Raw genomic sequence first — 17,840 nt, 5'->3', positions numbered from 1 at the left:
CACAGGCTCCGGACGCGCAGGCTCAGCGGCCATGGCTCACGGGCCCAGACACTCCGCGGCATGTGGGATCCTCCCAGACCGGGGCGCGAACCCGGTTCCCCTACATCGGCAGGCGGACGCGCAACCACTGCGCCACCAGGGAAGCCCCGTGTTTACTTCTTAGTGTTCATTAGAAATTAAGGTTTCTAAAGGTTAAGAATTCTAATTAATATACGTAATTAAAGCTACTAGAAATAATAAGGTAAACAACTCCGTATGCAAGGAAAGTAGGATTTTTTTTTTGGCTTAGAGAAGGTATGAGGTATGGAGATGCACTTTTGTTAAGGGAAAAGAAAGTAAATGTTTCCTAAAGTAAAACTGGTTATTTCAGAATGGGAAAGAGGAAAATAAAGGATGAAATGGTATAGAAAGTTAGGAAGAAAGAGAAAGGAACGGAGAATTTTACCTTGTGGGGTCAAGTTGGCTAAAATGGAATTGTTACGATAAGGGTTTTTTTAAAACATAGGCTTTAATATCAGTAGTATGCTTATGTATTTTCTTTTCGTCTGCTAAAAGGACAAAGTTATCTTGGAGCATTGATCTACTCCTCATAAGAGATTACAAAGTTTTTCTTTACCTTTTAAGTAATCTGGCTAGGAATCAAAGATGTTGTGTTTTACCAAAATAATTTCCTCTGCTTCATGTTATCTTAATCAGGTGTTTGATTACTAAGAAAACAGTCTTCTGAATATTATGAGAACTCACAACTCTGGGACCTTCTGTATTTGCCTTTTAAATCTTTTGTCACTTTGGTTAAGTAGATAATTAAGTATTGTTTCATAATGATCTGTGATGTTATTTAGTTGTGTCCAAAACCTTTTGATATTTTGGACAAATTTCCCCAAATCAAATTCTAAGTGAAGTCTTTTTGACCTGGGAGTAACTTTGGGATTTTCTAGAGGTCTAAGGAAAACCGGATTCATAAAACTGTCAACAAAAGATCAAGATGAAGAATTAATTACATAGGGACTTCCCTGGTGGCACAGTGGTTAAGAATCCGCCTGCCAATGCAGGGGACACGGGTTCGAGTCCTGCTCTGGGAAGATCCCACATGCCGCGGAGCAACTAAGCCTGTGTGCCACAACTACTGAGCCTGCACTCTAAAGCCCGCGAGCCACAACTACTGAGCCTGTGTGCCAGAACTACTGAAGCCCGCGTGCCTAGAGCCCGTACTCCGCAACAAGAGAAGCCACCCCAATGAGAAGCCCGTGCACTGCAACGAAGAGTGGCCCCCACTCACCACAACTAGAGAAAGCCTGTGTACAGTAATGAACACCCAATGCAGCCAAATAAATAAATTAATTAATTTTAAAAAAAGAATTAATTACATAGGATTGAATGAACTGCTGAGGATAATTATAATTTTTTAATGCCTTTTGCCTGAAACATTGTTGGTTCTTTAATCTTTTGTTTTCCAGATTTAAGGAAACTTTTTCTCTTAAGCTAACTATGACTTACAGTAATTTGGTAAAGTATATCTTTGTGAACAAAGATGAAACAATTACTTTTCCTTCCTACCTGATCCCTCCAGAATTTGGAAACTCCCATTGAGTATTCTTATTTTCATGGCAATATAGTTATTTGCATAAGGGCAACAAGAATCTGTTCTCCTTGTGACAGGACAAAATTGGAAATGTTGATTATATCACCAAGGTTTTTGACAGGAATATCATATTTGAGAGAGACATACACAGACTCAGGTATGGCCAGATGGCTTTAAGGAAATAAGTTGACTTTATAGAACCAACAAATCCCTTGGAAAAATCACCCTGGTACCTTGCTTACAGGGTTTCAGTAGCATTATGAGATCACTTCCTGGAAGGCCCAGGAACCTCAGGATATTTTGGGAACCTCAAGAAGAGAGAGGAATTCACCCAGTTCTACAGGTATTGCAGGCAAAGTCTGATGGTAAATTCTAGGCTTGGTTTCCTAGCCTCAAGAGGCATTTAAAAATTCAATCTGGAGATTCCTTATGAAAAGTTCCAGCAAGGCAGACTTAAAAGAGCCTATATGATCAATCACTATTCTTGCTGCACCTGTGCAAATAATCAGGCCACGTTTAATGAGACTAGACTTATTTTGCAAACAAATTAGTCTTACTTTGATTATCTCTGATAGAAATGGGAGTGAGTATATAGAGAAAAAAATTATGTTTCAATGGAAAACTATTGTATACCTTGGAGACATCAGATTCTAGTCCTGTTAATTGTCTTTGGCATTTTGTTTTGTACCTGTCAACTGGACTGGATGCTGAATTCTTCTTGTTTCCTCCAATATCTGGCTACAACTCTCCAGACTAATGTTTCCAATTTTTCTCCCACCCTCTGACTTGGAATCATTAAGAACAAAAACCACCCTTTTCCCAAAGCTATGCAGGCTGAAGTGGGACAACTTGATGTAAACTTCAGAGAGATCTCCACAACAGCTCATATATGGACAATCTTCATGACTGTTGCTATGTGGGCCACTAAGAAAAATCACCAGAGACATTCAAACTGCAAACCAGGAAAATCTATCAGATTGCCATTGTCTGCCCTCATTCCATCTGAAAATGCCTCAAGCCTGACATCTAGAAATCTTCTTGACTGCTGCCTTCAGAACTCAGAAACTTGGATTATAATATACTCCAGTCATGAACCGTTTTTGTTTGCTTGTTTCTTCTGTTTCCCTAGAAATGCCTCTTATTAAATACCTGATCCAAGGGAATTGCCTGACAGTCCAGTGGTTAGGACTTGGAGCTTTTACCGCAGAGGGCCTGGGTTCAATCCCTGGTCAGGGAACTAAGATCCCACAAACGTTGAAGGCAAAAAAAAGTTTAAATAATTAAATAAATAAATACATAAATATCTGATCCAAATACCTGCATCATGTAGGCCTAACTTGGGGAACCCACCTGCATCACTGCTTCCAAAAATGGGATATAACCCTTTAACTGACCTATTCTCAGGACTAAAAGACTGGTTCAATGAGATATAGAGCAATCTCCCAACTCAGGACAGGTTCAACGCTACTTACACCAGATGGCCCAAGATGTTAAAGTATTCCACAATCTTACCAAATCTTTGAACAGATTGCCAGCGCCCCCCCCCACCCCGAAGATAACTGATCTACTTTCAAGACTGGACTTTTCTAGTTTGATACAATGGCTATGGACTGAATTTCAGACTATTGCCTGTATAATTATTATCAGATTTGCTGCTATAACCCTATTTAGATGTGCAATTTCTGCTTACAATGTACCCTACCCCGACTTTTAGCCAATCAGTTACCCAGCCAGTTAATGTCCTCACCATTGATTCTGATGCCTCTGCATCACAGGGTAGATTGCATTGTAAACCCTGACAGGTTGTTGGATTTTTTTGTTTTTTTATAATGCAAGTGCCTGACTTAAGTTTTGATTGCCTATGTATCCACTTCAAAGATGACTATCTTTTGGGCAGGGTGAGCAAATAATTTTTAATTTCCTTCCTTCCTTCCTTTCTTTCTTTCCAAATACACCAAAGAATCATGCAATGCTGCTAGCATTGGATGCAATCCTGGGCCACAAGTCTGCACACTCTTTTGCAACTGGTCCTGTGACGGCTGAACCTTTCATCTCGCTTCTACTGTTTACTATGATCCCAGTGTTATCTTCAAAATAAAGAAACATGCCATCTTTTCTCTGGTAAGACTTTTGTTGTCAAATTACTGCTGCTGGATGTACTTTCTTTCTGAGCTCTGGTTTGCCTTTCTTTTTTAAGTACTTTTTTTTTTTTTTTGGCCAAGCCACGAGGCACGTAGGATCTTAGTTCCCCTACCAGGGATGGAACCCATGCCCCCTGTACTGTAAGTGCAGAGTCTTAATCACTGGACCACCAGGGAAGTCCGCTAGTTTGCCTTTCTTGACAGTGGCCCTCACCATGTCACCCATACCAGCAGGAGGAAGTCTATTCAGTTGTCCCTTGATCCCCTTCACAGAGATGATAAAAAGATTTTGGCTCCTGTGTTCAAAGACGGCTATCTAGAATAAACACATTGCCAGCCACTAGATAAAAAGCCAGGCCGCCTCCCTGCATTGAGGTTCCTTTGTTTTAGCGATGTTGGTTGAATTTGATAACTGTTTGGGCCACTTGTTTTTTCTCTTTCCATGCTTTAAATTTCTGTCCTTATGTTTTTAAATTCACCAATAAAGAGTGAGCGCGTGAAAACCTTGGTCCCCCCCCTTGACCCCAATAAAAGCAGAACCCCAGGCTCACACATGCTTTCTCTCTCTCTCCCCATGACCTCGCTGTGTGGCCCCAGGTGCTGTGTGACGTCCAGGTCCTGTAAGTAAAAAACCTTTGTTTTTTCCAAGTTTCCCAATGGCTGTTGCTGAAGGGTGTCTTGCAATCATAATAAGAACCACGAGGGCCAATCCAACCACATCACTGCTTGATAGGCTGAGACCAGCACAAAACACCCCTCCATATCCACAGGGCTCTCCTTTCCTCATTTCACTGTGGTCTCTGCCCAAATATCACCTCCTCTTTCCCTGCTTTAATTTTTTTCATAGCACCATCACCAACTATCTGTTTTCTCTCCCCTCCTCTCCTCCTATTAGAATGTCAGCTCCATGAGAGCAAGGATTTTGTCTGGTTCACTGTTGTAGCCCCAACACCTAGAACAGCCCAGCACATAGCAGTCACTCGATTAATCTTGAATTGATTTGTTGAATAAATCCCCACTGCCACCCTGCTGGTCCGAGACACCAGCACCCCAGCCCTGGACTCCTGAAGCAGCTCCCTAACTAGTCCACCTGGCTCACCCCCACGCCCACACTCAACCCCTTCTGCACACACCAGCTAAGGGGATCTTTCAAAACTGCCAACTGAATTCACTCCCCAGCTTAAACTCTGCAGTGATCAAATAATTAGATAATTCCTCGAATTGATGAGATTTTGTGGAAATAGTCACTCTTACTGGTATGAGTACACACCAGAGGGCAATGTGATAATATCTCTCAAAGTAAATAATGTATGTACCTTTTGTCCCAACAATTCCATATCTAGGAATTTATCCTCTAGATAGGTTCTTTTTTTTCTTCATTGTTTTATAGAATTTTAAAAAATTTGTAAATTGTGGTAAAATATACATAGCAAAAAATTTACCATTTCAGCCGTATTCATGTGTACAGTTCAGCTGCATTAAGTACATTCATATTTCTGTGAAACAACCACTACCATCCATCTACAGAACCTTGTCATCTTCTCAAACTGAAACTCCATAGCCATTCCCCTCTCCCCAGCCTTTTGCCAACTACCATTCTACTTCCTGTCTCTATGAATTTGATTACTCCAGGTACCTCATATAAGTGGAGCCATACGATATGTGTCCTTTTACGACTGGCTTATTTCACTTAGCATAATGTCTTCAAGTTTCTTCCATGTTGTAGCATGTGTCAGAATTTTCTTCCTTTTTAAGGCTGAATTCCATTTTTTAATTCCATTGTGTGTATAGACCACATTTTGTTTATCTTTTATCTGTTGATGGACCCTTGGGTTGCTTCCACCTCTTGGCTATCGTGGAATAGTGCTGCCATGAAAATGAGTATACAAATATCTATTTGAGTTCCTGCCTTCAATTCTTTCGGGTATATGCCCAGAAGTAGAATTGCTGGATCATATGGTACTATATTTAAGTTTTTAAGGAACCACCATACTGTTTTCACAGTAGCTGCACCATTTTGAATTCCCACTCCTCTACATAGATTCTTACGTACAAGGATGGATAGATATGCAAGCACACTCACTACAGCACTGACTGAAGTAGTAGAAGCCACTTAAAGTCAATAAAGTTATTTACATTAATAGAATTACATAGCTCTATATACACTGATAAGGAACCATCTGTAGCACATCCTGTTAAATGAACAAAGCAAAGTGCAAGGGAATTGGGGGTAACCTTACTTCTAGGGATTGGCGCCATGGTATCCTGTTGCAAGATTGGTCCATCCACTTTCCACAGTAGCCTGGTCTCCCTAGGGGCTGAGTACACCTAGATGCTGGACTCAGGGCTGACCATCTGTTCTTGGATGTGATGAAAAGGCATTCTGTTCCTGTCATAATCTTTGATCATCTGCGATAGAAAGCCTTTGAGAGCAGTCATGCATAATGTGGGCTCCAGGTCAAAGCAACAGGTAAGAAAACAATAGCTATAGTTTTAGGTGTCACAAATCACTGTACCTTTCATCTAGGGGCTGCTGAGAGCCAAGGACATTGATTAAAGACATTCAGGAGAATTGGATGAAGATTGGTCTTGGCATTCACCAGGGACTATAGTAGAGTAGTTAGCACCACTGGCAAATCAGTCAGACCTGGCCTTGGCCATGATCATGGAAGCTGGGATTGGAGGGTGTGAATTTCAAAGAAGATATGATTCTACAGGCTCAGTGGCTGAGGACATACCACCCTCTCTTTGGACCCTGTGGGTGGGGTGGGGTAGGTCTTAACACTATTTGTAAAAGTACAGAGATGGGAATAACATGACTTTGGTTACTGGAATAATTATGGTGGTGGTTGGGGGAAGACCCCTGATCTGTGTGTGATCAGCCTCCATAGAAATATTTGCTCAGAAACATTGTCAGGATTGAGGAAGCCCTGAGGAGCCAGTATTATCTATGAAACCTCCTGTTCACTACCTCACAAGGACAAATCAGAAAGTAACTGAGGCAGTGCTGATTTCTTGAATAATTCTTCAGTCCACTGCCTTAAAAACATTGTGCAGAATATTCAAAGAGGATAAATAGAAATGTGAATTTCATAACTACTAAGATTTGTTAACTGACCGGATTTAAAGATTAGTGTGATAATCTGGTTTTCCTCAGAATCTTATTTTAGTAAGAATAACTGGGGAATTCCCTGGTTGTCCAGTGGTTAGGACTCTGAAATTCCACTGCAGGGGGCATGGGTTCAATCCCTGGGCAGGGAGCTAAGACCCTGCAAGCCCCACAGTGTGGCAAAAAAAAAAAAAAAAAAAAGAATAACTGCTATGTGACTGTATTAGGGTTATAAGCCAAATTATTTGAGACCCTAAAAAAGGCAGTACTATCACAGTGTTACCAGTTATCTATTGCTGCATAACAAACCATCTCATAACTATGTGGTTTATTGTTGCAGGCAAAACTGGATGTTAAAGTAAGTGGATTAAAGTATGATGAAGATATTTACATTGTGTCAAAGTCTCTTCCCACCAAATACTGATTACTCACAAAGGGAAACTAATAACTATATGGTAGAAAAACCACCTTAACCAAATGATTACTAGCATCCTGTACAACATCATGTATCCCTTGATATGATGCAGTGAGAAAAGGACATTACTCCTCTGATTTTCTTGCCAAAAATACATAATCTCTACCTAACTATGAGAAAATATCAGACAAACCTAAAGTGAGGGACATTCTATAAAATAACTGACCAGTACTCTTCAAAAGTGTCAGTCATAAAAAACAACGACAGTTTGAGGAACTGTCATAGACTGGAGGAGAATTAAATGCAATTAAATGCAATCTGGATTCATAGATTGATTGGATCCTGGACCAGAGAAGGGACATTGGTGCAAAAACTGGCAAAGATGAAATGAAGTTTATAAATGAATTAATAGAATTGAATCAAAGCCAATTTCCTGATTTCTTATGATTGTACTCTGGTTATATTTCAACATTTGGGGAAACTGGATGAAAAGTATACGGGAATTGTACTACTTCTGCAATTTTTCTGTAAGTCAAAGATCATTACAAAATATAAAGATTAAAAAATAAAATACGCTTAGTGGTTTACAATAATAGCTATTTTATAATATTTCAAGATTTTGTGAGTCAGGAATTTGGGCACGACTCAGCAGGATAACCTTTCTGCTCTACGTTGCAGTGACTGGGGTCACTTGGTGGTACTCAGCTTGTGTCTGAGCTGGTCCTGAGCATCCCAGATGATTTTATTCATGTGCTTGGCACTTGGGCAAGAATTGCTGGAAGGCAGGCCTCAACTGTGGCCCCCTCCTCTCTATGTAGTCCCTGGGCTTCTCAATGTGGCCTCTCCTGCAGGGTAGTCAGTCTTCTTACATGGTGTCTCTGGGATCTAAGAACTAGTATTCCAAAATACAGGAAGTAGAAGCTGCCAGTCCCTGTCTTGGTCAATTTGGGTTGCTGTAACAGAACACCATAGACTGGGGGGCTTAAACAACCAAAATTTATTTCTCACAGTTCTTATAACAGACAAGAACAAACCTGACTCCATGTCCGATCTCTTCCTTTAGCTCGAACCCTTGTGCTCTATTGCCCATGCTTACTCATGCTGGCTCTGCATCTTACAGCCTGAAATATACATGATAGCCCATTCTGGAGGCTCTGACCTTTAAAGCTATAACACTTTTCCCTTCATATAGAGATAAAAAGTTGAGAACACGGACTTCCCTGGTGGTCCAGTGGTTAAGACTCCGGCACTCCCAATGCAGGGGGCCCTGGTTCGATCCCGGGTCAAAGAACTAGATCCCATATGCCGCAACTCTAGATCCTGGGTGCCACAACAAAGATCTCACACGTGGCGACGAAGATCCCAGTGCTGCAACTAAGACCCGGTGCAGCCAAATAAATAAATATATATATTTTTTTAAAAAGTTGCAGAACAAAAAATAGCAATTGACAGTTAGAACTCCACGCTTTCACTGCCAAGGGTGTGGGTTCAATCCCTGGTAGAGGAACTAACATCCTGCAAGCCACATGGTGTGGCAAGAAAATAAATAAATGAATTAATTTAGAAAAGAAAATAACCATTGCCTTGTTGCAGGTTTATAGGAACATTGTGAGCAGACTTTGGACAGCCACAAGAACAAAGGATTCCTGAACCAAGAAGTCTGCAACAACCAGCCACACCTCCTCCCCCTTTTAATATTAAAAGAAGCCTGAATTCAAACTCAGGTAAGATGGTTCTTTGGGACACTAGTCCACCATCTTAGCCTGCCGGTTTTCCATATAAAGTTGCTACTCCTTGCCCCAAAAACTTGTCTCTCAATTTATTGTCCTGTCATGTGGCAAGCAGTACAAGCTTGGACTTGGTAACATTCTGAAGCCTGGGAGTCTGAGATCAGGGTGCCAGCACAGCCAGTTCTGGTGAGGACCATCTTCTGGGTTGCAGACTGCTGACTTCTTAATGTATCCAGACATGGTAGAGAGCAGAATGAGGCAAGTTCTCTCATGATTCTTATAAGGGCACTAATCCCATCTAATACTAATCACCTCCTCTAACCCTAATCACGTCCCAAAGGTCCCACCTCCTAATACCATCACATGGGAGATAGACGGTTTCAACATACGAATTTTGGAGAGACACAAACATTCAGTCCATAACAGTCCCTTACGGCCTGGAGCTAGAAACCGGCAGAGTGTCACTTTCACCATATAATATTGGTCAGAGCAGTCACAGAGCCTGTCTACATTCAAGTGAAGGGGACACAGACCTCACTTCTCAATAGTCAAAGAATCTGTTCCTTTTTTTAACCCATCACACATGGGAAAGAGATTAGATTAATCATAACCCTTGGTTCTTGGCATACTTTTTTTTTTTTTTGGCTGCGCCACGTGGCTTGTAAGATCTTAGTTCCCCAACCAGGAATCGAACCTGCACTGTTGGCAGTGAGAGTGCCAAGTCCTAACCACTGGACCACCAGGGAGTTTCTCCAGCATACTCTCATCATTAATGCAGGCATGGACTGCCTTTATATATTTATTTGTTTGTGTATTTGCTTAGCTTTTTTCAAAAAGGCAAAGGAAAGCTTATGTTTTTCCTTTTTGTGTCATTTATGATTTGTATATCTGGTTGATAACATGACTAGAAAGAACTTCTAAGCTTATCTCTGGTTGGAATGGGGTGACACAATACTCTTATTTCTAAAATATCATATTTCCCTTATTTGCATTATTTGGCAAAACTTAGCAGAACTAAAAAAATAACTGTACAGGGCTTCCCTGGTGGCACAGTGGTTGAGAATCTGCCTGCCAATGCAGGGGACACGGGTTCAAGCCCTGGTCCGGGAAGATCCCACATGCCGCGGAGCAACTAGGCCCATGAGCCATAACTACTGAGCCTGCGCGTCTGTGGAGGCTGTGCTCTGCAACAAGAGAGGCCGCGACAGTGAGAGGCCCGCGCACTGCGATGAAGAGTGGCCCCCGCTCACCGCAACTAGAGAAAGCCCACGCACGGAAACAAAGACCCAACACAGCCATAAATAAATAAATAAATAAGTAAAATTTAAAAAAACAAAACAAAACTGTACAGTCTAAGAGGTTTCTGGAGAGAGAGGCTCGAACTTCCCTGGCGGCCCAGTGGTTAAGACTCTGCGCTTCCACTGCAGGGGGCCTGGGTTCGATCCCTGGTCAGGGAACAAAGATCCTGCATGCCGCTCATGGCTTGGCCAAAAAAAAAAAAAGAGAGAGAGAGAGAGGCTCTAAAGATTGTTCTAAAAAGTAAACACAGGCTGTGGTTTCTCAGCTAAATTTCCTGTAGGTAAGGTAGGAAAATAAAACGTTTGATCTGGAGATGGTATTACAGTGAAAACGCATGGGCTTTGCAATTAAACCCACTTGGGTTGAATCCTGACTCCTCTACTTTCTAGCTGTTTGGGAATTCAGCTCGTTCCCAGAGCCTCAATTTCCTCATCCTTATGTTGGGAATAATGTCATCTTTGCAGGGTGTTGTGAGGATTACAAGACACAACAGTGTAAGTAAAGCATCTATTATTCTAATTGGTATAAAGTAGTTCTCAGTATATGACTACTAGTGTGATTATGTACATTAATGTTTAGTAGGCTACAAATAATACTTTCAAACTACTCCTAAGAGAAGGAAGACAGATAGATATACACATCCCTATTTAGAAATTGAAGATACAAAGACCAGGAACACATTGAAGATCACAGGCTGGTACAATGGAAGGAGGGCAGGGGACTGCTGACTGTGGTCCAGCTCTCAGCACTGATGGAGCCCTGGGCAGGCAGATGGGGCAAGGTGAGCACCTCATAACCGGACACTGACCTTGTCACCTCAGACTTACCTGCAGCAGGACCATGTACTGAGAACAGACTGAAACCACAGACCCTGCCCCCTGGAGAGGCATTCTATTAGCTGAGTAAGTGATGACAGGATTTGGAGGTTTTCTCCAAATCATAATGGGAAAATATCAATATATATTACTAAAAAAAAAAAACAAGGGGCTTCCCTGCTGGCACAGTGGTTAAGAATCCACCTGCCAATGCAGGGGACATGGGTTCAAGCCCTGGCCCGGGAAGATCCCACATGCCGCAGAGCACCTAAGCCTGTGCGCCGCAACTACTGAGCCTGCACTCTAGAGCCCACAAGCCACAACTACTGAAGCCCGCATGCCTAGAGCCCGTGCTCCACAACAAGAGAAGCCACCACAATGAGAAGCCCTCGCACCGCAACAAAGAGTAGCCCCTGCTCGTTGCAACTAGAGAAAGCCCGCGTGCAGCAATGAAGACCCAACGCAGCCAAAAATAATAAATAAATAAAATAAATAAATTTAAAAAAAACAAACAAGAGCAGTACCATTTGTCTTCCTAAGTGAGGTAGCAGTTTTACTGTCTGCAATAATGTTTGAGAAATGAAGACTGAGAATCAAGTACTTTTAGCTTGCAAAAGTGAACTTTTCCTTCTTAACTTTTTGTTATAATGGTTAATGAAAGGATTTTTTGCCACAGAGAGTATCTGAATTAATTTCAGACCATACAAAGCACAAAGAAGTAACTTGAAGGTTATGCTATCAAATGTGACAATAATACTCTAGTGGATAAGTGTGGATAACTTGATTTCATGAGGTTTTTGTTTCTCTTGTGAAAAGCACAAATGTATAGTAAAAGTATCCAAAAATGGAAAGCATAGAACAGTATGCCATCACTTGTGCATAAAAATGGGATATGTGTGGCATAAATGCATAAATTTCTCTGGCAGTATATCCAAGGAAATAGGACTATTGGTAGCCTCATGTTTATACTTTTGCCAACATATGTATAGCATCCATAACTGATATGTAGCATTGTTTACATTGTTAATCATGTTATTCAAATTTACATAAATGGTATCAAATCAGATGCATCATTCTGTATCTTATTTTTCCATTCAATCTTTTGTATATTTATATAAATATAAATACATGTATATTTCAGTAAGGTATATGTATATTCACGTGGTTCAAAAATCAAAACAGCATAGAAAGGTTTACAGAGGAAAGTCTCATCCCTAAGCCGTGCCCTCTCCCCAAGCAACCACTTAAAAAAATTCTGCGCGTCTGGAGCCTGTGCGCCACAACGGGAGAGGCCACAACAGTGAGAGGCCCGTGTACCACAAAAAAAAAAAAAAAAATTTTTTTGTACCTTTCCATAATTCTCTTTCTTTCTTTCTTCCTTTCTTTACTTTTTTTTTTTTGGCTGTGCTGTGCATCTTGCATGATCTCAGTTCCCCAACCAGGGACTGAACCCGGGCCATGGCAGTGAAAGCCCAGAATCCTAACCACTAGGCCACGAGGGAACTCCCTCTAAAGTTTTCTTATGCAAACACATATATTCTCCCTCCTCCTTTTTTAAACAAAAGATTGCATTCTATTGTCACCTTTCTGCACCTTTCTTTTTTTTTAATTGAAGTATAGTTGATATACAATATTATATGTTACAGGTGTACAATTTTTAAAGGTTATACTCCATTTATAGCTATTATAAAATATTGGTGATATTTCCTATGCCGTACAATATATCCTTGTAGCTTATTTCACACATAAAAGCTTATACCTCTTAAGCCCCTACCCCAGTGTTGCCCCTCAACATTGTTGTTCTCTCTCCTCACCGGTAACCACTAGCTTGTTTTCTATATCTGTGAGTCTGTTTCTTTTTTGTTATATTCACCAGTTTGTTGTGTTTTTTATTTTATTAAAAAAAAATTTGGGGGCTTCCCTGGTGGTGCAGTGGTTGAGAATCCACCTGCCAATGCAGGGGACACGGGTTCGAGCCCTGGTCTGGGAAGATCCCACATGCCGCGGAGCAACTGGGCCCGTGAGCCACAACTACTGAGCCTGCGCGTCTGTGGAGGCTGTGCTCCGCAACAAGAGAGGCCGCAACAGTGAGAGGCCTGCGCACTGCGATGAAGAGTGGCCCCCGCTCGCCGCAACTAGAGAAAGCCCTCGCGCAGAAACGAAGACCCAACACAGCCAAATAAATAAATAAAATAAATTTATTAAAAACAAAAAAAAATTTTTTTTTGGCTGTGCCCTGAGGTATGTGCGATGTTGGATCTTAGTTCCCCAACCAGGGACCGAACCCTTGCCCCCTGCAGTGTAAGCATGGAGTCTTAACCACTGGACTGCTAGGGAATTCCCTGTTGTATTTTTTAGATTCCACATATAAGTGATATCATACAACATTTGTCCTTCTCTGTCTGACTTATTTCACTCAGCATAATACCCTTCAAGTCCATCCATGTTGTTACAAATGGCAAAATTTCATTCTTTTTTATGGCTGAGTTGTATTCCAGTGTGTGTGTGTGCGTCTGTGCATACACATCTTCTTTACCCACTCATTTGTTGATGAACACTAAGCCTGCTTCCATATCTTGGCAACTGTAAATAATGCTGCTAACATTGGGGTGCATGATCTTTTAAAATTAGTGTTTTTGTTTTTTTGGATATACATCCAGGAGTGGAATTGATGGGTCATATGGTAGTTCTATTTTTAGTTTTTTGAGAAATGTCCATACAGTTTTCCACAGTGGCCACACCAATTTACGTTCCCACCAACAGTATATGAGGGTTCCCTTTTCACCACATCCTCACCAACGTTTGTTATTTGTGTTCTTTTTGATGATAGCCATCTTGACAAGTGTGAGGTGGTATCTCACTGTGGTTCTGATTTGCATTTTCCTGATGATTAACGATGCTGAGCATCTTTTCATGTGACTGTTGGCCATCTGCACGTTTTCTTTGAAAAAAATATCTATTGAGGTCTTTGCCCATTTTTAAATCGGATTGTTTGTTGTTTTGGTGTCCAGTTGTAGGAGATATTTATATATTTTGGGTATTAAATCCTTATCGGCCATATCACTGCAAATCTCTTCTCCCATTCAGTAGGCTGTCTTTTTTTTTTTTTTTTCTGGTGGCACCACACAGCTTTCGGGATCTTAGTTCCCCAACCAGGGATGGAACCCATGCCCCCTGCAATGGAAGCGCAAAGTCATAAACCACTGGGCCGCCAGGGAATTCCCTTAGTAGGTTGTCTTTTTGTTTTGCTGATGGTTTCCTTTGCTGTGCAAAAGCTTTTAAATATAATTAGGTCCCATTTGTTTATTTTTGCTTTTATTTCCTTTGTTTTAGGAGACAGATCCAAAAAAATACTGCTGCGATTTATGTCAGAGTGTTACGCCTATGTTTTCTTCTAGGAATTTTATGGTTTCCAGTCTTACATTTAGGTCTTTAATCCATTTTGCGTTTATTTTTGTATGTAGTGTTAGAGAATGTTCTTTTACATGTAACTGTCCAGTTTTCCCAGCACCACTTATTGAAGAGACTGTCTTTTCTCCATTGTATGCTCTTGACTCCTTTGTTGTAGTTTAACTGACCGTAAGTGTATAGTTCCCCAACCAGGGATGGAACCCATGCCCCCTGCAATGGAAGCGCAAAGTCATAAACCACTGGGCCGCCAGGGAATTCCCTTAGTAGGTTGTCTTTTTGTTTTGCTGATGGTTTCCTTTGCTGTGCAAAAGCTTTTAAATATAATTAGGTCCCATTTGTTTATTTTTGCTTTTATTTCCTTTGTTTTAGGAGACAGATCCAAAAAAATACTGCTGCGATTTATGTCAGAGTGTTACGCCTATGTTTTCTTCTAGGAATTTTATGGTTTCCAGTCTTACATTTAGGTCTTTAATCCATTTTGCGTTTATTTTTGTATGTAGTGTTAGAGAATGTTCTTTTACATGTAACTGTCCAGTTTTCCCAGCACCACTTATTGAAGAGACTGTCTTTTCTCCATTGTATGCTCTTGACTCCTTTGTTGTAGTTTAACTGACCGTAAGTGTATACACCTTTCTTCTTTCACTGATATACTTGGAAATTTTTCCATATTTGTACATCAAGAGCTTTCTTATTCTTTTTCACCAGGTTAAATCTCATTGCGTGTATGTACCATAATTTGTTTAACTGGCCCCTAACTGAAAGACCATTGAGCTGTTTCCTAGACAAAGCCTCCAGCCTTCCTTGACAGAGCGGCTGATCAAGCAATCAGGATGGGCTTATAAAAACGTGTGGGGAGGTGGGGAGACACTCTACCATCCCAGGTGGACTGAGGGCAGAGGTAAGGGCAAGACAGGGAGGAAAGGGAGGAGGGGAGAGGCAAGGTGGGAGCTCCCCGGTGCCCTGGGAGGCTGGTTTCTCTCAGACTTTTCCTCTGGTGACCCACCACCCACTACTCTGGCTCAGCTTCCCCTCCACATTCCCCTTACCTCTTGGCCTTCCCCCAGGTCTAGGCCTGACTCTGCCTGGGGAACTTCCCAAGACCTGTCTGCGGGGGTTGGAGAGGGTTGCTGCGGTGTAAGGACCTGGGGTTTATTTAGCTCTCTGGGCCTGCAGTCTCACTGGCTTTCCACACAGCCCTGCCCCTACTCCCGGCTCCCCTGGCACATGGTCCAGGACCTGAAGCAAGAACTGAATGGCTCAGTGGCCCTTCATCTGGCCCCAGGTCAGCTTTCCTGTCTGCCCCACTGGCAATCTCTGGGCGCCTAAACCTAGACTGCTTTGGGCTAGTGGGAGTGGGCTAAGGAAGCAGAAGCAGAGCCTGTCTGGCGCCCCTCCTCTCACTCCCCAACCCCATCAGCAGATCATGCCCCGTGGTTCCTCTTATGCAGGACTCTCTGATTGTGGGTGAAATACTGGCTGGCGAAATCTGGAAGGGGATGTCTAGAGAGGGGTGGTGGCTCCCTCCACGTCACAGAGCAAGCTAGTGTTAAAATGTCCTCAGGTGGGGGTGGATTCCTACCATCTGGCCCAGACCTCACCAGGCCGTTCATCGCTTGGCTCATCTGTACTGTGGGGTAAGCTGGGTGGGGAGGCCAGAAGATCTGGGTTTGCGGGGGAGACAGGAAATCTGACCAAGAGTCTTATGGTGGCTTTCTGGCAGAAGTGGGTGGACATGGCCTGGCAGATGACACAGTTGCTGCTTCTGGCTTTGGTGGCTGTTGCATGGGGTGCCCAGCCCAGGACTCCACAGGCCAGGACAGACCTGCTCAACGTCTGCATGGACGCCAAGCACCACAAGACAAAGCCAGGCCCTGAGGACAAGCTACACGACCAGGTGAGGATGGAGTGGGGTCTGGGGTAGGGGAGACGGCTGACCCCAGAAAGGGGAGAAGTTAGGGAGATGGGAAGATCAGCTTTGGCAGGTGATGGAGGCAGGAGGGTGGCTGAGGTGATCCTGGTGGACCTCTCTCAGGAGGCCACTACAATACTGGGGTGACTATTTATCTAGCACCCTCTATGGGCCAAAGTGTTTTCCTCACACCTTGTCATGAATATGTCCAAAAGGCCTCCTTGGTAGGTGGATGGTGGTCTCTACTTATACAAATGAGGAAATAGGCCCAGAGAGGGCACAGGTACATGTGGGAACTGAGAAGCCAGTCATTAGCAGGTGCCGGGAGAGGGACTGGTGGAACCTTTCCCAACCTTCATTATGTGCCAGCCCACAGAACTCAAAATCAAGGTAGAAAAGACAGGTCCTTCATGGTCACGATGTGACAAATAACTACAAACAGGCCAGGTCCCCACCCCCATTAGGTCCTGAAGAGACAGTGACAAATCAGATATGCTGGGAAGACTTCCAAGCAAAGGGACCATTGGCCTTGGCCTTGGAGGATGAGCAAGAGTTTTCCAGGAAGACAAAGAAGGAAAAGGCAGCCTAGCAGAGGACAGCATGTACACGGGTTGGAGGGTGACAGCACAAGCCGTGGCAAGTCTAGTGTGGCCAGAGCCAAGGATACTGCTGCACACAGAGAAGGGGAGGTGAGGCCTGAGTCCCCATTTCATAGGGAAGGCTCCTGAAGCAGCTCAGAGAATCTGAGCTTGAAGTTGAACTCCAGGCTCATGAGAGATGCCGATATCTCATTCCTTCCGGTCACCCCCTCTGCTCCCTACAAGGCTTCACACTGCTGGAGGGCTGGGGTGTTCCCAGGGAAAGACTGGCAGGGACTGCTTCCAGGGGCTCCAAGTGAAAAGAGGGAAGCCCAGCAGCCCATTACCTCTGAGTCATTTCCAACAGTTCATTTGCTCTGTGTGTGTGTGAATGTGTGTGTAGTAAAATATCCATAACATGAAATTTGCTGTTTAAGCATTTCTAAGTGTACAGTTCTATAGCATTAGGTAGATTCACATTGCTGTGCAAACATCACCACCATCCATCTCCAGAACTTTTTCATCCTCCCAAACTCAAAGTCCATGCCCATCACTGCATTTTTAGAACTTTTAAAGTTCTTTTTAGGAATTTTTTTTTTTTTTTTTCTGCACCACGTGGCTTGTAAGATCTTAGTTCCCTGACCAGGGATCAAACCTGGGCCCTTGGCAGTGAAAGCGCAGGGTCCTAACCACTGGACCACCAGGGAATTCCGAGAACTTTTTTTTTTTTTGCGGTACGCGGGCCTCTCACTGTTGTGGCCTCTCCCATTGCGGAGCACAGGCTCCGGACGCACAGGCTCAGCGGCCATGGCTCACGGGCCCAGCCGATCCACGGCATGTGGGATCTTCCC

General features: G+C 42.9%; 1 protein-coding gene and 1 long non-coding RNA gene across 6 annotated transcripts in view; one reads left to right on the top strand and one right to left on the bottom strand.

The window, feature by feature from the left end:
• The window catches only part of LOC114488018 (uncharacterized), a 58,310-nt gene that overhangs the window by 6,187 nt on the left and 34,283 nt on the right, over nt 1–17,840 (bottom strand). The window contains exon 3 of one of the 3 annotated variants that reach the window (XR_003683699.2): nt 6,094–6,132. The exons of the other annotated variants lie outside the window; for them this stretch is intronic. This is a non-coding gene — a long non-coding RNA (uncharacterized lncRNA). Of the gene's footprint in view, nt 1–6,093; nt 6,133–17,840 lie in introns of those variants that run through there. 3 annotated transcript variants of the gene reach the window in all.
• Nucleotides 15,859–17,840, top strand: part of LOC102995560 (folate receptor alpha) — a 5,079-nt gene continuing 3,097 nt past the window's right edge. Inside the window, exons 1-2 of one of the 3 annotated variants that reach the window (XM_028501463.1) lie at nt 15,859–16,136; nt 16,226–16,396. In XM_028501463.1, the coding sequence (XP_028357264.1) occupies nt 16,235–16,396 (162 nt within the window). In that variant the 5' untranslated portion in view covers nt 15,859–16,136; nt 16,226–16,234. Of the gene's footprint in view, nt 16,397–17,840 lie in introns of all 3 variants that reach the window. The other 2 variants (XM_028501462.1, XM_028501461.1) reach the window with 2 other exon arrangements.

This window comes from Physeter macrocephalus, chromosome 16, assembly GCF_002837175.3.
Source record: "Physeter macrocephalus isolate SW-GA chromosome 16, ASM283717v5, whole genome shotgun sequence".
NCBI lineage: Eukaryota > Metazoa > Chordata > Mammalia > Artiodactyla > Physeteridae > Physeter > Physeter macrocephalus.
Note: the sequence above shows the minus strand (reverse complement) of the source record. Positions and strands in the feature narration are given on the sequence as shown.